The 24,165-nt window shown below is 43.7% G+C and overlaps 2 protein-coding genes across 9 annotated transcripts in view; one reads left to right on the top strand and one right to left on the bottom strand.

The window, feature by feature from the left end:
* Tex11 (testis expressed 11) overlaps positions 1-3,211 on the top strand; it is a gene marked incomplete at its 5' end in the record, with an annotated part of 294,023 nt that extends 290,812 nt beyond the window's left edge. The window contains 2 exons of the mRNA XM_047535242.1: positions 2,069-2,233; positions 3,140-3,211. Of these exons, the coding sequence (XP_047391198.1) occupies positions 2,069-2,233; positions 3,140-3,211 (237 nt within the window). The remainder of the gene's footprint in view (positions 1-2,068; positions 2,234-3,139) is intronic.
* Positions 3,212-16,021: 12,810 nt separating this feature from the next.
* The window catches only part of Dlg3 (discs large MAGUK scaffold protein 3), a 52,170-nt gene continuing 44,026 nt past the window's right edge, over positions 16,022-24,165 (bottom strand). For 5 of the 8 annotated variants that reach the window (XM_047535863.1, XM_047535861.1, XM_047535864.1 and 2 more), the window contains 7 exons: positions 23,082-23,123; positions 21,623-21,673; positions 20,966-21,067; positions 20,216-20,388; positions 19,757-19,866; positions 19,334-19,425; positions 16,022-18,239 (listed from right to left, as the gene is read on the bottom strand). In XM_047535863.1, coding sequence (XP_047391819.1) covers positions 18,133-18,239; positions 19,334-19,425; positions 19,757-19,866; positions 20,216-20,388; positions 20,966-21,067; positions 21,623-21,673; positions 23,082-23,123 — 677 coding nt within the window. In that variant the 3' untranslated portion in view covers positions 16,022-18,132. The remainder of the gene's footprint in view (positions 18,240-19,333; positions 19,426-19,756; positions 19,867-20,215; positions 20,389-20,965; positions 21,068-21,622; positions 21,674-23,081; positions 23,124-24,165) is intronic. The other 3 variants (XM_047535867.1, XM_047535868.1, XM_047535862.1) reach the window with 1 other exon arrangement.

The following is a 24,165-nucleotide window of genomic DNA, read 5'->3' as shown; positions in this document are numbered from 1 at the left end:
CTCTACATAAATTGTCTGCTTAGGCCAAACCATCTTATGCTTGCTGAGACAAAACTTGCTATCAAATACAAGCCTTTATTTATTATCTTCTGCCCACATGAAACAACCTGCACTTTCTTTGTGAAACTATACTTTTATTTGTTGTTGGTATTTAATTTATATATTATAAACGTCACCATTTAAAAGTATATAATTCAGTGGTTGTTATTCACAGAATTGTACAACTATCACCATGATCAATTTCCAGAACATTTTTGTGACTCCAGAAGGAAACCTTATACCCATTAGCAGTCATCCCCCATTCCTTCCTCTCCCAGCCTCTGGCTACCACTGATCTACTTTCTGTCTCTATGGATTTGTTTATTCTGAACATTTCATTTAATCTGTATATATCTCTATCCTGCTCATCTACCCTCAGATCTTGTTTGTTTGGTCATTTTTTCATTCATTTGGTTAAAATCACAACACTCATACTCTGCGTAACTGTGCCAGGCTGTGAATGCACAAAGGTGAATGACATTTTGCTTTCAGGGAACGTCCCTCATTAGTGGAGGAGACACAGACAGTGTTAGAAGTGCTTTGGTGGTACTATGAACAAGGATGTTTGAGCAAGAAATTGTGGAGTGTCAGGAAAAAACTCACTGAGGAAGTCACATTTAATTGGAAAGTGAATCATTTGTTCATTCACTACTTCATTAAGAAAATTTTTGTTGTGCTTCCACTATGTGCCAGGCATAGTGTAGGACTCTCGGGATACAAAAATGAACAAAAGTAATTCCCTGTACCCCAAGGAACTCAACAGTCTGGAGGAGATAAATATATAAGAATAGATAATGTTTTAAAACATTATGATACAAGTTGTACTACAGGAATGGTATAGAGAAAACTTGCTGTGGGAACAGAAAAAATAATTCTACTTGTGATTTTGAAGTAGAAGTTTACCAATTAGACAAGGACAGAGAGAGAGATTTTGGGTAGAGACTAGGTCACCTCTGACTGAGCTATCCTAGCAGTCATCTCTTACTGAACTAGAGACCTAATATCTTTGCCAGTCTGCCTAGTCCTCATTCACATGCCATGTGAAGTCATCTTTTTTTTTTTTTTCAATTCTGGAGATTGAATCCCAATGCCTCACACATCCTAGGCAAGCATTCTACCACTGAGCTATATCCTCAGTATGTTAAGCCATCTTTCTGTATGGATGCCTTGTCTCCCCAAAGGCATTGTGTCCTTTGGGATGAGAGCTTTGTCTTATTCCTCACAGTACCCTCATTGTCGAAGTGTTTCTTATGCATGGTAATTTTGTATGGATCCAAATGAATGAATGACAGCTGAGACAACATCCTTGACACTAAAAAAGCTGTTGCCTAAGTCTTCTGTCATGTCACCCCCTTCCAGGCCTGAGACCTTTTGTGCAGATGAAGGACTTTAATATGAAGGCTATTTTTATGCTCCACCACCTACAAAAGAATCAGGAAGGTAGCTTGGAGCTCCTTAGACTAATCCTTTTCACTATCGCAAAGTACTGTGAAGAAGCTAATATAATCTTGTGGTTAGTCATGTTAAAGACCACTGATAAGGCTAAAGGGCCATCACAGAACCCTGCCCTTTGTTCATATCTCAGTAGCTACCGTCAATAGTAAAGATTAATATAATTTCTATTCCAAGAGTAGAAATTGAAAACCTTGAGAAAATTACTTCTTGACAAGCTCTAAAACATGGAGGTTGGGGAAATAACTGAGGACAGCATCAAGGGAAGCCCCAAACAGGATACAGGTTTTTCCTCTGTATCCTACTTCAGGGAGACCAGGAATCTGTCTCTAATTCTTTCTTTCAGTCGAAGAGGACCTCATTGCTTTTCCATTTATGTTTCACTTTATGAAATCTTGCTATGGAACATTCTCCAGCTGACAGACCTCAAGTTGCTCTCCTGCTGCCCAGAGCACAGGCCTTCCTTTGTGCTAGCAGAACATTCTTTGTTTAAAATAATGGGACACAGCATCAATACAGGTAGAGCTACAATGAGTTGTGACAGTAATAACGAACACTCACTGTTCTTGGATTTCAGGAAGGCTACCCAGAAATAGAGATTCTCTGGCTGATGACCAAGTCCTGGAATATTGGAATACTTATGTTTAACAGGAGCAAGTATGTATCTGCTGAAAAGTGGTGTGGCCTGGCATTGCGTTTCCTTCATCATCTTGGCTCCCTCAAGGGAAACTATGAGACTCAGGTGAGGAGGGAAAGGGCTAAGGTAGTAGGATTTATGGGAGAGAGAGGGTTTTAGCTGGGCTCTGCATAAGGATCCAACCAACCTTCCTTGGCTAGGCAAGGATATTAGTCATTTTTCCTCTCAGTGGTTTCTTATAACTTCAGGAGTTAGGAGACTGTACAAAGTAAATTCTTAGAGTGAAAAACAGGAAAGATGGAGAATAGGGGGAAACTTAGGGATAGCAAATGGAATCTAATTAAAAAAACTGCCAAGAGTGAGCTCTGGAAAGATGTGTTACTGTCAATGCCATTGCATGTGGGGAAGGACTGGCCTTTGCTCAAAGCAATGGCTGTTCAAATAGGCATTTCCTCCAGGAACTATATTCAGTTACAGGCAACTGGGCCATTAGCTAACCAGGAGAGGTTTCATCCAGTGGAGAAAAATCCTTGTTTCTAAATAAGAGCAAAGAATCCCAGATACAGTGGCACACACCTATGATCCCAGATATTTAGGAGGCTAAGGCAAGAGGATCTCAAGTTTGAGACCAGTCTGGGCAACTTAGGGAGTCTGTCTATCTATCTATCTATCTATCTATCTATCTATCTATCTATCTATCTTTCTATTTATCTATCTTGCTGGGGGTATAGCTCAGTAGTAGAGCACCCCTGGGTTCAATCCTCAGTACTGCAAAAGAAACTCTTCTGTTTTAAGTACCTTCTCCCTTACTAGAGCTACCTATCCCTAATTAAACAGATCTAACGCATTTGGATCCCTCTTCCTTAATAGAGGACTGTATTTGCTCCCTGAAATGGCTCCTTGGATGACAGAAGATAAAGGTTAGACTTCTGTGCCATCATGATGGAGCTGTGAAGATTTCCCAAATTTCTTTTTCTTCTTAAGAAATGTGTTTGCTCTTTTCATTTTCAGATGAATGTGCTGTATAGTGAGCTCATGGAAGTATTAGATAAAAAAAAGGATTCACTTTTTAATGAAGAATGAGAACTACCAGAGCAAGGTTTATGAACAGGCAAGCCCACAGCCACTTGAAGAAGATGTATCATCCTGAGCTTCTGAATATTTCATTTTTTGCCATTTTCTCTTGAGTTATTGTTTCTGTTTTCTCATGCCCTGTTTTCATGTTGGTGAATGAATTTTATCAAATAAAGGCATTTTGACATTTACCCATTGACCAGCTCATTCATAGGGAACAAAGGAATTTTCCACGCTCCTAAAGATTATATTGAAATAGCCCATGTGAGAGCAAGATGTTTTATGTCCCTTGTGAACAATAGGGAATGTTCATCCCAGTCCAATACAGCATTTTATGTCTAAAGTGCTTGAATTCCCAATGCCTTAAGATGACAGAGAATCATAAACTTCATTGGAAGGATCTTCATGATAATTTATCTGATTCATGAAATCTCTCTCTTGCATCCATGAGACTTGGTTGCCCAGTCGCTATTAAAACATGTCCTCTGACAGGAAACTCCTAAAGAGAATTCATTCTGTCATCTATCTATCTACCTACCTACCTACCTACATATCATCTGTCTATATAGACATCTATAGATCATCTCTCTCACTCACACTGGTAAAAAGCTTTTCCTCATACTGAAAAGCAGTCTGACTCCCTGTACCACATCCACCATCTCTGTCCTAGACACTCTTTGAAGAATGGAAGATGCAAGTCAGCTACTCCCTATCCTACAAGTTTTTTCTTCTTCAGGGTAAAGCACCTTCAGGTCTTTTAGCTGTTCCTCATGTGATCTGGTCACCTCAACTTCCAAGAGCCAAATCCCATGTTCCAGTGAGTAGTGACCCATGCAGAGTTCAAAAGCCACGTTCTGCCTAGACTAGCATTAGTGTTCTGTAAGCTCATGTTGACTTTTCTCTCATTTTTAACTTTTGATTTTGAATTTTTTTTTTTTCGTGGTACTGGGGATCGAACTCAGGGCCTGGTACTTGCGAGGCAAGCACTCTACCTGCTGAGCTATCTCCCCAGCCCAACTTTTGATTTTGAAATACTTTCCTATCAAGAAAAGTTATGGGTAGGTACATAGAACTGCCATACACACTTCATCCAGCCTCCCTATTGGGTAACATTTGACCCCATTGCTTAATTATTCACTGCTTCTTTCTGAATCAGCTGAGATTAATTTGCAGACATCCTTCCCCAGTACCCCTTAATACTTCAGTGTATATTTCATAAAAAGCAGGATATTCTCCTACATAACCACAGTAAAACCATACAACCATCAAAATTGGGAAAGTAACAATGTTACAATTCTAGCATCTAATCCGTAGATCCCATTCACATTTCACTGATTATCCTAATAAAGTTCTTCATAAATTCAGTACCATAAGTTGCACTTAGCTTTCATGTCTCCTTTGTCTCCTGCAAATGACCTTGAGTACAGGTTAATTACTTTGTTTTGTTTAGGTGGGTCCAGTGTTTCCTCTGGCAAGGCATACCACAAAAGCAATGTGTTCTTGGTGCCTCATACCAGCAGGCAAATTTGTCCCTGACTGGTTAAAATTAATTAAGATGGTGACTGCCACGTTTCTCTAATGTCAAGTTAATTGATAAGTATTTTGCAGTTAGCAATTACAAAGTACTTGGTGGAAGATACTTTGAGACTAAGTAAATATCCTGTTCCTCATTAAGCTTTCACCCACTAGTTTTGGTACCTGGTGATAATTCTTGCCTGAATCCATTTTTGTTTTGATAGCTGCTGAATGTTGATTTTTCTGTTTCCATCATTCCCACTTCATTTATTAGCTGGCATTGGTTAGTTAACGCTTTTTTTTTCTCCCCCACTCTTTACTCTTTTTTCTTTTCTTTTCTTTCTTTTTTTACAGTGCTGGGGATCAAACCCAGGACCTCGTGCATGCTGGGCAAGTTCTCTACCACAGTACTACACCCCATCCCACTCCCACTTACATATTTATTCATATTTTTAAATATTTATTCGTATTTTAAAACTACATTTTAGTTTATACTAATGGAATCCATTATACTAACAGAATTCAATGGATTACAATTCACTATTATCATTATTTTGCTGCTCAAATCTAGCTCCTATGCCCTTTTGGCGTGTTCCCATCATCTCGAACACTTCTTTATTTTATGGCATAATAAGATACTCCAGGCTCATCTTGTACTTTCTGTGTCCAAGCCCTGGTGTTATGGTTTTGATATGAACTGTACCCCAGAGCTCCTGTATTACTGCAGGAATATTCAGAGGTAAAATGATTAGGTTGTGAGAGCTGTAATCTAATCAGTCCATCCTAGTTTGAATGAACTGACTGGGTGGTAACCATAGGCAGGTGAGGTGCAGATGGAAGAGGTGGGTCACTATTGGTGTTCCCTGGAAGGGTGCATCTTCCCTTTGGCCCCTTCTTTCCTCCAACTTCCACTATTTCCTTGCTGCTATGAGTTGTGAAGCTTTCCTCTGCTGGGTCCTTCTCCCAGGATGTGCTGCTCACTTTGGGCCCAGAGCAATGGAGTTGGCTATCTATGGACTGAAACTGTGAGATCCAAATAAACTTGCTCTTCTAAGTTGTTCTCATCAGGTATTTTGGTCATAGCTGTAAAAAAAGCTAAAACATCTGGAATCAGTCATTTCTCCAAGGAGCTCTGGTTCCTTTTAATGGAGAATGGTAGTTAGTACCCAAGATCTAGCCCCTAGGTGTTTTCATTGTTACTGGGATGCCATGATTTATCTCAGTGGACAGAGCTATGAAATAAATGTATATGTATTTACATATTCACAAATGTACACATATACATGCTTGTCAATACACCCACATATGTAAAACCGTGGATTCATACTGATATCTTCATTTTTAATTCAACACCAGGGGGTTTATACTAGCCTTTCCTCCTTCTGAATCTGTAACCCTTTCTTCCACTTGGCTCTCATTAAGTTCAAGTATTGATTTGTTTGCTCATTCTCTCTGCATGATCTGTCTCCAAGCCATTTGGTCCATCTCCTCAGCCCTAACACTGCCTTCCTGACCAAAAGGGCTGCTGCTTTGGCCCGAGCTCCAGAGACACTGACCAATTCAACCCCCGAGCCCCCATTCCAGACAGCAAGCAATCCGAGCCCTATCCCATTCCTGACCCTAACCCTATCCCCTGCCCCTGCCCCCCTGGCACTAAAATGGGAATTTCGTATTGCCATATCACTGACTCAGTGGACTTACCATTTGCCCTCACTTGCCTTCACCTTACTTTCCTCGGAACCACATCTTTGAGACGTCAGCTCATGTGTCAGCTCCTCAGAGAACTCTTCCTTCCCCGCCAAGGTCAGTTTCTCTTGTCATATGCCCTCTTAGCACTGTTTGATTCTTCACAGTTCAAGGATATAAACTCGTGAAACAATTTGATTTATGTATGTTTCTTTCAACAGTTTTTAAGCGTCAGGAGAACAGATGGCATGTTTTTGTTGTCTCCTGTATTACCAGTGTCTAGCACACTACCTGGTACTCTGAATAAATATTTGTTGAAAAAGCTAATAAAAAATTCTAAGTCTTGTTTTTTCACACATACTGCCATTAATTAATGTCATCATTTGTAATTCCAGGTTTCTTTAATTATACTTTTCAGAAGCCAGGCATGGTGGCACAAGCCTGTAATCCCAGTGAATTGAGGCAGGAGGAACACATGTTGGAGGCCAGCCTGGGCAACTTAACAAGACCATATCTCAAAAATTTTAAAAAAGGACTGGGGATGTTGCTCAGTGGCAAAGTGTCCCTGGGTTCAATCCCCAGTATGAAAAACAAAACAAAAAAACTTTTATCCATCAGTTAGACTTGGGGATGATCATTTGCCCATTCAAAAATTATACTATACATTTTCCCAACCTATTCACAAGGACTTCATGAATGATTTGTTAATGCATTGCTGGACCTCAGTCACACTGCTATAGTATTCCTCTGCTTTAACCCATCTACGTTGATTTACTAAGCTCATTTCAAAAAAGAAAATGAGCTCATTCTTTCTTGAGCTATTGTAAGGTAAAGGGTTTTATAAACTCTTTGTGACCACTAGTTCCCTTCTGAGTACTCTCATGCAAACCATCCCTTCCAGTGACATTCTAGAAACTTTCCTGGAATTAAGATGAAACCTAGGGGCTGGGGAGATAGCTCAGTTGGTAGAGTGCTTGCCTTGTAAGCACAAGGCCCTGGGTTCGATCCCCAGCACCCAAAAAAAAAAAAAAAAAAAAAGATGAAACCTACCTTTCTAAAGCTTAGGAGATCCATCATCTTCTCTTTTACATAGAGGAACATCCTTTTCCAGGCTTCTAGCACATCTCTTATTCCCCAGAATCCCCTAAAGTTTACAGGCAGTAGTTCATCAATCTCATCTGCAGCTTCCCTCAACATCCTGACATAAAATTTGTCTAGGCCAAGAGATCCAAGATCATTTAAAGTACCTCAGTGCTTTCTTATAATTTTCTTACTAAGATCCTCAGCGGCCTCCTGCCAATGTCTACTTGACCCTTTCTAGCCTAATGGAAAGTTGGAATGTTGGAGAAAACCAATACAAAGTGGGAATTAGAGGGTTGGCTTTTTGTTGTCTGGTAAGTGTTATAGAATTTTGTTTTTCATATTACACCCTGTGGCACTGTTGAAATTTTATGTGTACCTAATATTCTATAATTTTTGAACAACTAATAATAATTTACAAAGCATACTATCTGCCCCAGTGCATGGACTTTGAGGCCTCCTTGACTGGTTCCTTAATGCAAATGAAAATGTAAACAACCTTTTTCTTACTCCTAAAACTAGCTCCTACTGGGTCAGACCTTCCTGACATGATTTTGTAGTTTGTTACTGTTTCATATGGTCAGATGCTCTTCTTTTTCATATTTTTAATGTCTTAGCACCAAAGGTCTCTGGGTATCTGCATCATTTTCTTTTGCTACTTCTCCTTTTACTTTATTAAAATAATTCACCATTATGTGGTCAAAATTTAGTTTTTAAGAGCTTTCCAACCCATTTGTGAGTGCAGCCAAGTAGAAAGTAAAAGAAAACTAATAATTAATGCACACCTACTAAGTTTTAAGCACTGATAAATGATGTCATCTCATTCACTTGTCAAAACAACCTTGTGAAGTAGGTGATTCCATGCCATTGATCATTCCAGTCCCTTCTCTCTCTCCCCTACCTCCTGACATTCCCATGGAAACTTGATGCTTGGAGAGTTTAAGTAACTTAACCAAGATACCACAGCTGATCAATGGAATAGCTGTTTAAAGACAGATCTATGATACTCATGCTCTTTATTTGCCTTCCTACTACCTTTTATTTTCTGAACACTTTCCAAGCCTACCTTCCTAAATTCTAAGGCAAAATACCTTACTATATCTAGCCTTATGCTCTCACAAACTCTGAGACAACATGGTTACTGTTCAAGTTCACTTCTCCAATCAGTTATTCATTATAGGTCAGTTAGGTAATGAATAACAAACAGTCCCTCCTCTTAATTACTTTCAGAGGGGTAATATTGTCAGCAAGGCAAGTAAAGAATTTCTAAAAGTTCTTCTTTTAGGTGAAGGAATCTTCAGCAACCTTAAACAAAGTTTCTCCTTGCTGCTATATCTTGCCCTGTGCCAATATTTATGATCTGTATTCATGGGGTTAACGTCATTCATTTCTGCCATTTTATAGGGTGCCACATACCTCACTATACAACCTCTCTTCCTTTCTTGTAACTTCACTAACACTCTGTAGAGGTGTCCGTCCTCATCTATGTGGATTTCTATGCACATAGCACCATGTCACCTCCCCTTACCAAGGGCACCTACTTACTAATGTTCTTCTTCTAATGCCAGATTCCAGTTACAAGTTGCATTCCCCCAAGTTTTATCGGGACCTCTTAGCTAGTATGTATTACCTTGAGTTAGCATTTAAAATTTATTTTATACCATTAGGTTGAACCTTATGAAATTACCATTCTTGTAGGTCTATACCATTAGGTTGAACCTTATGAAATTACCATTCTTGTAGGTCAGAAAGAGTTGGATATTGGTAATTTCATATGGTTCAAACTAATGTATGTGCTGTGTATTGACAAAAACAACTGAAGCTTTTAGTTCTATTAGTGACTCTTTTCCCAAATATCCTCCCCCAGTGCTGTTCTTGCTGTCATATCTGATATCATCTATAGCAATTGATTTTAATATTGTCAGGGCACTTTGCTCCTTTCCCCTCCATTTTCAATTTAAAGTTCTCTTTATCAGATCAGTAAGGCTTGGGGTAAACACATTTTTCCCAGTTATCATAGAGTACCGTGTTCTTAGGCAAGAGCCCAGCAATCAGTATTTTAAACCATGATCCAGACAAAACAAATTCTATTCTAATATTCCATCTTTAAAGACAGTCATTTCATCTTTCATACGTTCTTTTCTATTCCAAAGTACCAGTTTTCTTTTGTAAGAAGAAAATATCAACTAGTCCTTCCAGGTCCTTGAATTTTCTGCCCACAACTTCATAGTCCTTGAAGATGATTTCTATGTCTCCTTTGGTAAAGCCACTCAGGAAGTCATACTTACAGGAAGAACACTTGTTAGACACTTGTTAGAATAAGAGGTGAAGGAAGGTGGATATTGGCAGCATTTGTTTGAGTTGGTAGTTTTCCCCTAGCTCTATTATATGACAGTAAGAAAGGCCATGGATGTAGCTCAGTGGTAGACTGCTTGTCTAGCATGCACAAGGCCCAGGGTTCCATCCCCAGCACCACATACACAAAAATGCTATATATGATCAGAGACGGTATTCATATTGCTAATCAAGACGTGATCAATGATTATTCATTCACTCATTCCTTTGTTCATTCATTTATCTGTGCATCCAGCCAATGAACGAATGTGGTTTAGACCCAATCCTGCCCTTAGTGAACTTATGGTCTGATAGAAGAGGTAAGGCCTATATTTATTTATTAGATACAATTAAAGATAGAAAATGATTTTGTGAAAGTGGGGGAAAGGAACTGGGATTCCAAAGAGGGATATCAGGGAATGCTTGGAGGAGATGGAACTGGGTTTTAAAGACATGTAAGATTTGGATAAAAGGAAGTGGGGGGAAGGGTTTTCTAGGCAAAAGAAGCAGCATGGAGAAGGCACAATCTTTCATGAGGGACAATGTAATTGCAGCATAGAGTGTTTAAAGGGAAATAGTGGAAGAAAAGTTAAAAAGATTGGTTGGATGATCTGTACTATCTGGTCAAGGAACTTGGACTGTATTGCATAATCCATGGATGTATTTTTTTCCCTCTTTTGAGATAGTCTCACTCTATTGCCCAGGCTGTCCACAAACTCCTGGGTTTCAGTGACCTTCCTGCCTCAGGCTCCTGAGTACCTAGAATACATGTATGTGTCATCACACCCTGCTGACCATTGGAGGGATTTTAGCTGAGGAGTGGTAGGGTCAGAAATGGACCCTGGGAATATTATGCTGGGCAACAGTGGGTAAGTTGGACTGACTGGGGATGTGGAACCCAGGGTCTCCCACATGCTAGGCAAGTGTTCTACCTCTGAGCTACATACCCAGCCCTTTTCATAATTTATTTATTTCAAAATTTATTTTTGAAAAAAATGTTTTGCAGTACTGGAGATTGAACCCAGGGATGCTCGACCACTCAGTTACATTCCCAGTCCTTTCTATTTTTTTCATTTGGAGACAAGAACTAAGTTGCTGAGGAAGGGTCTTACTAAGGTGCTGAAGTTAGCCTCAGACTTGCAATACTCCTGCCTTAGTCTCCCAAGTTGCTGGCACTACAAGTGTGTGCCACCATGCCCAGCTTGCAAGTCATGTTTAAGAGCACAATGTCAGTGGAGTGGCAAGGGCTTAAAGCCAGGCTTTAATATGAGAGAGATGGTGGTAACAGCAGGTAAACTGCTCTTTGAAGATGCACAAGGCCCTGGGTTCAATCCCCAGCACCGCAAAAAAAAAAAAAAAAAAAAAAACCAATCACTCAAAGCATCGTAGCCTCATACGCTCCAACAGAGACAAACCTGGTCCTTCAGTTACTAGGGGCTCGAGGGTAGGTTTCACACCTCCTGGTCAGTCTCACCTGGGACTGCCACTCCATTCCACCCTCCCTCCCACCATCTCAATTATTTCCCCCTGCAGGGCTTAGGGAGCTAGAACTCTTCTTTAGGAGGGTCTCTAGGGGTACTTTTGGCACTTCCATTCCTGTTATTTCCCCAGCATTATTTCTTGGTGCAAAAGAAAGAAGTGATTCTATACTTAAGTTTTAGATTTTTTAAGCTTTCCTGGAACTTGATCCCTCTGTCCAAGTGGGAAAAGGCAATTTTCCCTTGTTCTTGTCCAGACATCTCCCAGGGGTTCTCTGCTCCATCACAGTAGGCTCTGAGACTGCATATGTGTATAATGTTTGATTATATAGAAACCAAATGTGCTCATGTGCCATGTTCTTTGGCAGCTGTGTTTAAGCCTTATACATCATCTACTTCATGTTCAGTTTCTTTAAAATACAAATTCACAAAATGTATGCATTCTGAGGGATTCACTGTAGTGTGTGCCCTTTAGAATTCTACCGTTTTATCATCCTCAGTACACTGTAGAGCTGGGAGGGACCTTAGACATCATCTAACTTCCTCACATTTTCAAGTAAGACAGTGAGGCCCAGAAAAGGGAAGACTGACAATCGTTTATTGATTGTCATGCATTAGCTGCTAGGAGGGATGGAAAAATAGACCAGAAGCTTTTTGTCCAGTTGGAGAAGTATATTATGGACACATAGCTACCAAGTGAGAAAGGACAGAATAAGTTCAGTATAAACTGATGGTATAAACTTTTGGAGTGATCAGCAATGTCCTTGTGGAAGGTGACATTTGAGCTGGAGCTTGAAAGGTCATTAAAAGAGAGATGGGGACTAGAATCACTTCAGAGGGCATGCTCCGAAGAAAAGAGGCAAGGAGTCTACAGAGTTCTCTACAAGGAGTTTGTAAATAAATAGGGATTACATTGCAAAAGCAGACTAGGCCAGTGCAGTAAAGGGTGTTCTACAAATCCTTCCCTTCTCACATCCATGTCTTCTCCCCAGTCTGGTCCTGCTGATCCTACAGACTTCTACCTGAATGTCACCTCCTCAAACACTTCCCAGGGTTTTTTCTAAGCACATCCCCCACTCCCACCTCCGTCACTGCACCCTGTGCACTTCCTTCTTGGCCTTTGCCCTCACATGTAATTCTGTAGTCATTTACTTCCTTGTTGCTCCCTCTCTGGATTATAGGCTCCTTGAGAATGGAACTGTATTTGTTCTGTCAATATCTTGCCAGCTCCAAGCACAATGCCCAGCAGCAGCTCTTGATGTTCAAGGCTAGGGGGCTGTGATAATGAGGACAAAGGGCCACATTGAAGACATTGTAAATAATCAAGAAATTTTTGTAAGGGACTGGGTGTGATGACCTAAGGAGACAGAACAGAGCTTGAATGTGGAAGGTTGGACAATGGTGGCACTTTGGGGAGCCTGTGGTAGGGAAGGGGTGGGCTTAGACACAAATGAAGTTATTGGGGAGAGCAGAGACATGGCATTTTCATTTTTCTAGGGTCTTTGCATTTCAAGCTTAGGCCATGGGGCTGGCTGACCTTTGAGAGCTTACAGGCACTCAATGAGTGGGTGGAATGATGGTCAGTAAGGGGGTGCAGAGTAGGTAGACAATTTGGCTCTGGGTGAGAAGACAAGAGTGAAAAGGAGGGGAAGCCTTGGAAGATGAAAGAGAGGATACCTGATGGAGCAGTATTCCACAGGAAGTTGCAGCGAGTTCAGAAAGCAAATGAATTCAGTCACCACAGGCTTGGGTCTACTCAAATCACCTCCCTCCAAGGTTGAGCCAAAGACTATTGCAGGTCTTCTCTTTTCCTGAGCACCTACTCTCTGTGGACTGCACTGACTGCTGGGGATTTGCAGATGAGCAAAACATAATCTCTGATCTCAAAAAGGCTAGAAAAGGAGAAAGAAATAAAGATAGTGGCAGGACACTGTTCTGAGTGTTGCAAAGTGACAGACTATCATGGTGCCTAAGAGCATAGCTGGTACAGCCAGAGTGTCTGTCTGGTTCATAGTTCTGTCACTTTTTAGTCATGTGACCACATTGTGCCTCAGCTTTCTGATCTACAAAATAGGGATAATAAGAGCACCTATATTATAGGATCATTTTGATGGAGTAGTATGCATAAAGCACTTAGAATAGCACCTAACACACGGCAAGCAGGAAATAAATGTAAACTGTTAGAGTGAGGACAAAGCACACAGGAAGGGAAGGTGAATTCCACCTCCAGGGTGGGAGGGGAAGGAGTTGGTTCATGAAAGGTGGCAAGACAGAGGGGCTTATTTTTTGTTTGTTTTCATACTGGGAATTGAATCCAGAGGAGCTTTACCACTGAGTTACATCCCCAGCTACATATACTTTATTTTGAGACAGGGTCTAAATTGCCCAGGCTGCCTTTGAACTTGTGATCCTCTCATTGTAGCCTCCACAGTCACTGGGATTACAGGTGTGCCTTACTGTGAGACCCTGTCTCAAAATAAAAAATAAAAAGGAAAGGAATGCAGTTCAGTGGTAGAGCATCTGAGTTCAGTGCCCAGTACTATGAAAAGCAAACAGAAACAACAAAAAGAGGAGCCTTCTGGGTGAGCAAGATGGGTGGCAGCAAGGACATTTATAAGCAAAAAAAGAAAGCATGAGCCAAGACCTGAGGTTGCAGTGTATCAGGGTAACTCAAACAGCTGGAGGAGAGGGGGACAATAGCAGGAGAAAGACCAAGGCCTGATTGCAGAAAAGATATGCTAAGGAGCTTGGGGTTTTCTCTGTAGGGAATTGTGCCTCGTGGGACAGCTAAATCTGGTTCCTTTGGTTGCCTGGAAGATACTTGTGGCGAACATTAAAGTCAGTCAGCATATCCTCTTGCCTGTGCTGTTCACCGGGAGAGCACAGGTGGGAAGCCTGCTCTCAAGCCACCCATTTGCTAGTTCTGAAAGTGTTGGGCACTTGCGGTTAGCCTGCCAAGGTAGGGGAAGGATGGGCTGTGCAGGTAGTTCACTCATTCTAATTAGTGGAAAAGGCCACCCACGTGCATCATGCTGTGCACAATGGGACTGGCTCCGCAAAGATCTGTTGAGGCTTCACTCTAAAAGTAGTTCTATTTTCTGGCAAAGCACAGGTATTAGAACCCTGTTCACTGGGGAGGAAGTAAGGTGTATGGAGCCAGTTTTACCAACTCTTGGAAGTGATGGAGGCTTTTAAGGAAATTGGAATCCGAGCTTCAGAACGTTACAATAATAAAATGTCCTGGTGTGCCAAGGAAATGACTGAATGAAAAGATTAGTGGAATTGAGGCCATGAAGTCCTAGGTGGGAACAGTGAGACTGAGTGGGTAATACCAATGGCCCCATGAGTCCATCAGGCACATCTGGGCCACTGCTCATCTCCTTGTACGAGGTTCTCTCATACCTTGGCTTTCAGTGGTTGGCACCAGGAAGGAACTGTCCCTGCAGAAAAGGCTCTGGTTGTCTTTAGAACGGACCTTCCTGCTCGTGCCCAGGGCCCCTTCTCAGTTTCCACCTTTTTTTGCTCAGCTCTTCCCAGTCATGCAGCTCAATCCCACTTTTTTCTGCTGAGCCCTTGACTTCCACACTTGCTTTGGGGAAAGATTTTGCTTTCCTTAGCTAATTTCTAGAAGCACTTTCAACTGCAGATAAAGTTGGTCATTTGTGTTTGAACAGATATTTTAGTCATAGATCATTCCATGAACATTTGTGGTTCTTCCTGTTAGAGATGAAGAAATCAAGACATCAGCAGCAGGCCTGGTAAAAGACCCAACTTTGCTCCTCAATGGAGACAGGGATCTGCCTGTGGTACCAATGGTCTGACTCCCTTTGTTGTTTCTCAGTTGTCCAGTTCTCTCTCACGCTGGGGCCTAATTTTCTTCAGCTGCACTTCCTCCAGGAGAGACCCTGGCTGTGAAGACTTGTCTCAGCACAGCACAACTGTAGGCCAAAACCTATATTCCCTTTGTACTCAGGAGTTAAAATTTCCTCAAATCCCCATGGAGCTCTCTGGGGACTCCCTTTTGTTGGGCTGCCTTCTAGCAAATGAATGTTGGAAAGTCAAGTGCCCTACAAATAATAAAGCACCATAAACAAGTGAGGGTAATCATCCTTGCTGTGGCTCAGCCCACCCACGTTGGTGTTGCTCATTCATTCGCTGTCGTTCTTGACCTTAATTATGGCAGCACTTTCTCAGGCTCCTCCACAGAGCTGTGGTGGCATCAGCCACGTCAGAAATACCTGCTATGAGCACTTCTCCTGAGGACTGCAGGGAAGACTGCAAATGGGGCCCACTCCTCCCTCATTCTCACAATTCTGGTAGCTGGCAGGCGGCTTTCTCATCACTTTCCTCATTCAGATCCCCACTGCTAAGCTGGGCCCTGCTTTCTCTAACAGACCTCTTTGCTGCTGCAGGCCTCCCCCACCTGGTGTACCTTTTAGAAAAAAATGTCAGCATTTGGCTACCAAGGATGTGGACCCCCCATCAAGTCAGCACTGTGTAAGGCAGCATCTGGGTCAGGGTGGACGCCTGAGCATACAGGTTTCATAAGTGACCTGTCACCACCTTAGGGGATGTACCCATCCCAAGGATGGCCTGGCTTGCTGGCTGATCCACTGAAGAGACAGCCCTTCAACCCCCATGCAAAGGCTTGGGTGGCTCTTCCCATCACTGTGCCCCATCAGCCCTGCCCAACTACTTCAAAAATGTCTCTGAGTCACAGTTCATTGCAACTATCGTTTATTAAAAAATATATGTCTCCTTGGAAGGAACACTGGTAAACCAACTAGTGTCATGCTTACTTTGAATCTTTGCTTTTCTTCCCCAGGAGGGAGGGAGGGAGGGTTGAGCATCATTCAGACATGTCAGTTACCATCACAGAATCAACACTCCCTGCTCACCCCCCACATCAGAGTCACAATGGCCATCACTTCATCCCTCTTTGCCTTCAATCCAGTGTACTGCCCAAGGGAAAGCTGCTGCCCTTTCATTACCCTCATTCTGGGCCCCACACTTTACAGTTAGCCTCAGTATGCTGGTAGGATAACTGTGAACAGATTTCCTGAATTTGGCTGGTAGTGCTTAAAGCATCTTCAACACTGTGCCATTTGCACTGGTCCTAACCCAGTGGCTCAACTTTAGGGCCAAGCATTTCTATGTTCTCCCCTGCATCTTCCCTCCAGCATGGAGGTGAGGGAGGCACGTTGGCTTCAAAGGAGCACAGTGGGGAGGGGGGAAGGCTGGGCCACACCTGCTGCCCTCCCTGGTGGTGGGCAGATAACTCCCTGGACCGCAGTCACTGCCATCAGACTCTGGGAGAAAGCAACAAGGTCTCACGGCTCACCAGTAAGCGAATCTTAGCTCTATAGCTCAAATTTACAGCATAAAGTCTACTTTCTTCTTGAAGAAACAGTAAGCTACCAGCTGTTGGTGAGGGGGCTGGGGTAGGGCATATGGAGCAGCTGCAAAAAATACCCAAATCAAACTCACTACGTGGCTGGCCAAGTCAAATGCTGTTCCACTGTCCCAGCAGAGAACTGGAAGGCAAGTACCTCCCTGTCCCTGTTGGTGGCCCCATGAAGGAACCTCAGCTTGAGTCCAGCATGTCCTTGGCAGGCAAGTGAAGGGCCAGTGTGGCAGTGCGGGGCCACAGCTCCTCCCCAGGCCACTGGGCCCCGCTTTCCCTCTGCTGACTTGACGGCCACGGCCTGGCTCCTTCAGAAGCTTGGAAGCCTTTAGAACATTGGCAAATTGGATTCTACGCATTCACTTAAATAGTTAAAGTAAAATTTGGAATAATGAAAAGGCTGACACAGTAGCACAACATGATTTTGGTTTAACAGCAGCTTAAAAATGAACAAAAAGGAAACCTCTCATGCAGACACATCAGGTGGCATAAAACAATAGGCAATTTTATATGGAGCATCATTAGCCATTCTCTCTCTCTCTCTTCACACACAGGACTGACTGCACCTCAGGGCAGCAGCTGCTCTCAGGTCAAGTCTCCAACCCTCACACCCCCAGGCCAAAGCCCTTTCTCTCAGGCCTCAGGCTGACCCTGCCAAGAGCAAGCCTTAGCTCTCAAGAGAATGACCAAGTGCGTGTGCCCTCCGTACAGCACTTTCTACCATTCTCAATACCTTCCCAACCAGGTGGGATATAAGATGCCATCTGATTGGAATATGAAAATTAAAGCGTTTCTCTAATAACATAGTACCATTGACGAAGTCTCCATAGATTTTCTAGTCCCAATGTATGTGAATATATATATATATATATTATAGGAGAGTGTATAATATATATATATAATAATTTCTATATATTTTATATAAATTACATATATATATCTATATATAAATAAGATACTTCCTGTTGCCATTACGTTGCACCATTCAGAGCTGCAAGACAGCAGTACAGATGGGAAGAAGTGCCCAGGAGCACCTCATCATGTGCTGCATTTAGCTCACTTCGCAAGCCGTGCAGCTGTCCAGAGTCTGTCTTTCCATCAGTCCTCCTCTCTTCTCTTCGTTTCTGCTTGGTTTTTATGAAAACAATGGCTCTGATGGATTTGCACCTGTGATAGTGCTTGGGAAAGGTCCATGCAGGAATGGGCACAGTCACATGATGAATGAGATGGCATCATCCCAAAAAATAAATGAAAACAAACAAAAATTTAAAAAAAAAAGAACAGGACTAGAAAACTCAATTTTTTTGACATATCTAAAAAAGGGGACAAGAACAGTAGTCATTTGTTCTCCCCATGGGGACAGGAATGAAGAGGGAGAAGGGAAGAGGGACTTGATTTCTTCTGTTCACAAGAGAATGGTTGGAGGGGATTCTTCAGAGTTTTTCAGGGGATGGGACCCAAATGTAGTGCCCAGACTGGTCCTCAATGATTTGTTTGATTTTGTTATAAATCTCTTCCAGTGAGTCACCCTGTACAATGGCTAAAGTGAAGAGGAAAACAAAATTATTACTGTGGTCCACAGCACACTGCCCAAACCCCGGCCATCCTGCCTCTCCCAACAATCCTACAATACCCCCCAGCATGACGACTGCTCACAGAAGCCCGGCTGGCTTCACTAGTCAACTGTCAGTGAGTTCAGGGCAGGAGGGGAACTGGCTAGGTGCCTGCACCCAGGGCTACAAGTCAACTCTGAGACAGTGAGACTAAGTAGCAATGAACAGGAAAATGTGTTTATTCACAAGATGGTTACTGAGCACCCACTACATGCCAGATGCTGCAGCTCATGTTGCTCTTGGCCACCATAAGACCGGCAGCTTGTAATTCTAAAGCAGCTTCACTCAAAGATTTGGAAAATTCCAGTTAACCAGAGGAAGAGCAAAAAGCCACAATTTCTGGCAAAAGGCAGTGCTCCTGGGGCTGTCACATCTGCTCTGTGTCAGAGGTCAGCCCAGCAAATAAGGACACGGATGCTGATGGTAAAGGGAGCTCCAAAGACCTAAGGTGGGTGAGTGTATTTCTGAATTCTTTACCTAAGAAGCCTGGCAGCACCACCAGCCTCAATTTCCTCAGCACTGCCCTGCACACACATACATGTCACTGTACTTTAAAAGGTGAGGGATGTTTACCTTCCCAACCTTTTCTGAAGTAAGTGACCACATAGACACACTCATACATGCATGCACACGCCAACAGACACCACTCCAGGAAATCATCATCACCAAACATTTATTCAGCACTTAAAACATGCAAGGCAAAGTATGGGGGGAGGAAGAGATGGGAGGGAAACAAAGTAATAATCGAGGGGCCTGAAATCTAGTAGGGACAGGAAGACAGAATGAACACACCAATGATCCAAAGCAGCAATTGATGAGTGTTTATGCTATAAACTGGCTAACTTGCTATGGCTGGATGGAGGGAACTTGATTGCTCTGGAAGGTTTAAGCTCAATACCCTCCAAAGCATCCCAAAATTCTGACAGGCTTCCTAAACTGTGTAAAACTCTCTGAGACATTTTCAGGAGCAGGTGTTTGGTTGGTCCCATGGTACCCCTGGCTGGGCAACAGGGATTCTTACCTGTAAAATATTCTCCAAACTCCTGCTCCAGTTTCATGGCTTTGTCATAGATCTTATTTGCTTGTTCATATGTCTGCCGTCGGTTCATTTCCCTGCCAGAGAAAGAAGAAAAATCAGTTCCAAAGGAGATCTTATGTTTTCATTAAAACATAGGATTTTTCCAGGTTCCCTGAATATCTGCTCAACTATTCTCTCAGGCAGCCCATGGACAACTCTTTCCTCAAATCTTCCAGGGTTAAAATCCCAACCAGGAACACATGGCAGGCACACCAAACAGACCTAGAGGCACATGGTCTCAGCAGGGGCACACAGTTTCCTTCAAGCTTCTGCTGGGTCCCACCCCTGCACAAGTCACTTTGTTCTCCATTTCCTTTCCAGGGCCCCATCCTATCTGGCTATGTTTGAGTCTCAGTGAACACTTACATAAGTGCTTCAATGGACTTGGGCTTGATGAAAATGGCAATGGGGTAAAGTTGTGCTTGCTGCAGTCTCTTGATCGCATTGCCGGAAACATCTAAGATGCAGTGCTTGCCCTGAAAAAGAAGACCTGTATCAACCAACCTGCTCCTGGTCTACCCAAGCAGAAATCCAGTGGCATTCCAAATATGTGCCAAGGGGCCACCCAGAGTGGCTCAGAAGATCTTATCCTTGAGGTACCCAGGCCCTACTTTTTGCTTCTACTATCCAGAAAAGGCCACTTATAACTAAAGGTCCCTATTCCATGGTGGGTGATGTTTCAGTGTGAATTGTGTGAGGGAAATATGCAGAACTGTGTGACTTTGGGCAGCAGTACCATTGGCAGTCTCCGTGTTGGAACCTAGGCCTGAGCAGTTCTGTCTTCGGTCTGAGAGTACCAGTTAACCAGGCCATCTCTCTGCTTACCCTCTCTGCAACTGCCCGCACTGACTGGATGCTGGTCCCATAGAGATTATCGTTGAACTGGCCCGCCTCAATGAACTTGTTGTCCTGAATATCCTTCTCCATTTGTTCTCGGGATACCACAAAGTGGTAGTCCTGTCCATCCACCTCATTATCACGCCGAGGCCGGGTGGTATCTGAAGGAAGAAAGGAAAAGTTGTGTTGCCAAAGGGCAATGATCTGTGCTGGGTCACTAAAGCTCACTTGGTTCTCTCGCACCTGGGAGAGTCACAAGGTCATCCCAATATTTTTCCAATTGAGTGAGGAGAAAAAAAACGAAGAAGTCTATCTGGCCTACTTTTCTTCCAACTTCCAGTTCTCACACAGTGGGGGCTATTTGTTTTAGCATAAACCAGACCAAAAAGGTGGAGCTTCCTGAGCCAGGGTCTGGCAGAGGGTATGGAACTTGGCATGGGAGTTGGTGAACCTAATAAATGGTTCACTGAGTCATAGCACGAAAAAAATTGAAATTGTTTTGGTTGGGCTACCCCATTTGTCTCATCATTCCTGACCATCACCAAACTTCTCTCCAGGGCAAAGGGCAGCCAAGCCAAGAGTATCTTAGTCCTGCCAACCCCATCAATTCTTGGGGAATCTATTGCTGCCTATGCTCTTCCAGGCTATCCTGTCCCCAAAGAGCCCCAGAATCTGATCCCAGAGCAGCAATTTCCAGACACCAGTCCTCACTCCTTTTGGGCCTGCCTGGGCTCTTACGTGGCACACAGGATCCAAATTTATGTGGAAACTCAGAGATCAGGTCATCATTGACTCGGTCCTTCATTGGACCCAAGATGATCACAGGCCTTGCGTAGTGAACTGCGGAGGGAGAACATTGAGACAGTGAACAGAAGTCCCACCAGGGAATCCAGCCCACCTCCAAGTCTGGCTAGATCTGGAGCTACCAGACAGAGGGAGATATCCATGGTCAACCCCTGGCTTTTAAAAAGACATCAAAGAGCCTTTAGTTTGAGAATATCTAAGTCCCAGGTAAGTCTGAAACCAGGAGCATTTTCCCTTCCAAGGGATACCGGAGAAATCTCTACATTGACACCAATACTGAGCAAGGTTTTGGTCAAGCAGATGCTGAAAGGAGGATCTGGACCCTCTCTTTTAGCAGAGGCTACACCCACTAAAATAGACTTCCCTTTGCTTTTCTCATAAATCTACCCTCTCCTTGGAAGACATCTCAGCAGAGGTAAAAGAAGAGCAAGAGGAGCACAATGGATGACCTCTCCTGTCACCATGACCCAGGGGCTAGATGCACAATGAGTTGAGCCTTCCTCCTCCCCCAAGCCCATCCTTCTGCTGCCATGGTAGCCCATCACAAGCAGGAAACCAGCATGAAGGCAAGAGTCTCAGAAGGGGACTTACTTTCTTGCCGTGTCACTGGCTCATATGACAAAATAGCATCCTCTTGTCCTTCTGCAACAAAAAAGGGAGACAGGTTAGCACTTTACAATCTGCTTCCCTGTGTATGACATTCACTGTACCCTCAGCCCAGCCACTAAAACTGCTTTCTCCAGTGGTCCTTCTCCATGCCACCTGACCCATGATCCTCTCTGCTTTCAGTGGGTGAGAAGGCGTGGGAAACCTTACTGGCCCAGGGCAGTGTGAGCGGTTCTCTCATTCAGTGAAATACTGCTGAGCAAAGGGTTAAGGCCCAGAAGCTATGGAGTGTCCATCCAAAACCATTCCATTTTTCCCTGGAACTGTTCTTTTTTTTTTTTTTTTTGTGGTACTGGGGATCAAACTCAGGGCCTTGTGCTTGTGAGGCAAGCACTCTACCAGCTGAGCTACCTCCCCAGCCCTGGAACTGTTCTTATAGGTAAGTTGGGCATGTTCAGTGGCCCCATGTTCTAGAATCACAGGGACACTTTGAGTGGTCAAGACACATTTGCCAAAGACCCTTCACCTGCAGGCAGGAGTTTGGGTATTTATACAGGTATCCAAAGCTGTAGCTCTGCACTTTTAAGGGTCTACCTACCCACCCCTCTACCTGACCTCTGGATGAAGTATCCAGAAAAGTAGTGCATGACTGGGCCAAGGTCCTGGTGCCCTTTAAGAGCAACACTGAGCCTGCTTTCTCCTCATGGTGGAGCTCCATGTAGCCTGGCAATGAGGAGGATTTCCTGAAATAGTTGCCAAGCCACTTGGCACTAGGCACCTGGAAGTCCCCAAGTAGCTGACAGCAGTTACCAGGGAAGGCAATGATAGCTATGTTGAACCACAGAATGCTTGCTAAAAGGTTCTTCTGAGCCTAAGACTCCTGGTAGAATATTCAAGGCCTTTAGTCACAACAGCTCCTGAAAGGCTAATGTTTCCAAAGGTCATGAGGTACAAATTGTGGCTTCTATGGTCTAGTCATGGACTCTTCCAAGGAAACCTGGGCAATTTCCTTCCTAATCATGTAACCCAGCCAAAAGGCAAGGAGTTCCTTGCAACCTAGAAAGACAGATTCAGGACAGTTTTCCAAAAGAGACATTTTGCTTTTGGTCTCTGAGCAAATCTGTAAACCTGGCAGCATCTAAGTCCCTCAGTGCTCATGGCAGGGATTTGCTCCTTGGCAGTTCAACCTTTCTAGGGCCCCAGGGATGCTTTCAAATCTGGTCCTGGCCAGAACTATAGGGCTTATACTCTCTTTTAATTCACAGGGCAAACTCGATCCCACAAGGAGAATGAATGGCCACAGCATTTCCAGGGTCTCAAAGTGTACATGGCTAAAAGGAGCAGCAGCCTCTGAGCAGGAATGGCAGCTGTGCAACACTGGAATGAGGATGGCAGGGACACATGGTGGAGCTACACGACATGGGGGGGAATGACACACACTTACTGGAACTGCTTTCGCTGTCACTGGTGTTGGATGTCACTCCCTCTGCAAGCCAACAAGAAAGAGACTCCAATTCAGAACACACCACTGAGAGGTCACATGCAGCACAAAACTCAAATGCTCAGGAGTGAGACACTGAGCTTCCAACTGAGTCAGGCCACAGGAGGCCTGCCACATCCAGGCCACCAACTGGGAAGCAAAGCTCCAATCCTGACACCCTGGACACCTCCTAATTGTCCCCAGATCCCTCTCAGTCTGCCTAGGCACTAGAAGACTCACTCCCTTCCACAGCATTCTCTTCATCTGAACGAAACAAACCGACTTGGGTGGTTTCCAAATCCTATCATAAAATGCCTCCCCCAAGGCTAATGGCAGGAAGGAAAAGGTAGGGACAGATGTAGATAGAAGTCCAGGGACAATGCTACTCATGAATTTCCCCCAAGACAGAGCCCCTGATGTACAGGACCATGTGGTGCTCCACAAGTTCTTAGGCTAAACAACACTGGAGAGGCTGAGCAGTCACCAGGGAGCACTGCTCTGACCTCCAGTGGGACCTGCAGCCCTTCTGTCACCACTCCTAAGAAGGTGAGCTTGGCTTCAGCATGAGGGGGGATGCACCTTGATCCACCCTAAAACATATATGTCAAAACACACAGACAACAAAGCAACAAGGACATCTCCAGGGCAAGACAGCCGCCCTGGCTCAGATAGTTGGGACCTGCCCATCTGTGAGTGTGGGTGGAAAGAACTCAAGCAGAGAGCAGCTTTCACAGGAGGCCCAAACAAAGCCCACCCCTCCCAGGATGACAGACAGATGAAGATGAGACACAGACACACCAAACTATGGAGAGATGCTGCTCGTTTCAGTCAAGGCCACACTGTTCCAGACCATGATATGCCATGGTTCCCCCAGGAAGGACTGGCTGAGCTGCCACCCATGGCTAGCCCCTGACTGATCCCTGGGGTCAGCTTCTTTACCCTCAGCCTTTATTTATTGAAGCAGAGTACATGCTTACAGAACCCAGTGGCAAGTCTGTGGATCTCTATCCCTCTACGCACAGAGGGACAGCGGATAAGGCCCCATCCT

Source organism: Sciurus carolinensis, chromosome X (genome assembly GCF_902686445.1).
Source record: "Sciurus carolinensis chromosome X, mSciCar1.2, whole genome shotgun sequence".
Lineage (NCBI taxonomy): Eukaryota > Metazoa > Chordata > Mammalia > Rodentia > Sciuridae > Sciurus > Sciurus carolinensis.
The sequence above is the reverse complement of the archived record's forward strand: the minus strand, read 5'-3'. Positions and strand labels throughout refer to the sequence as shown.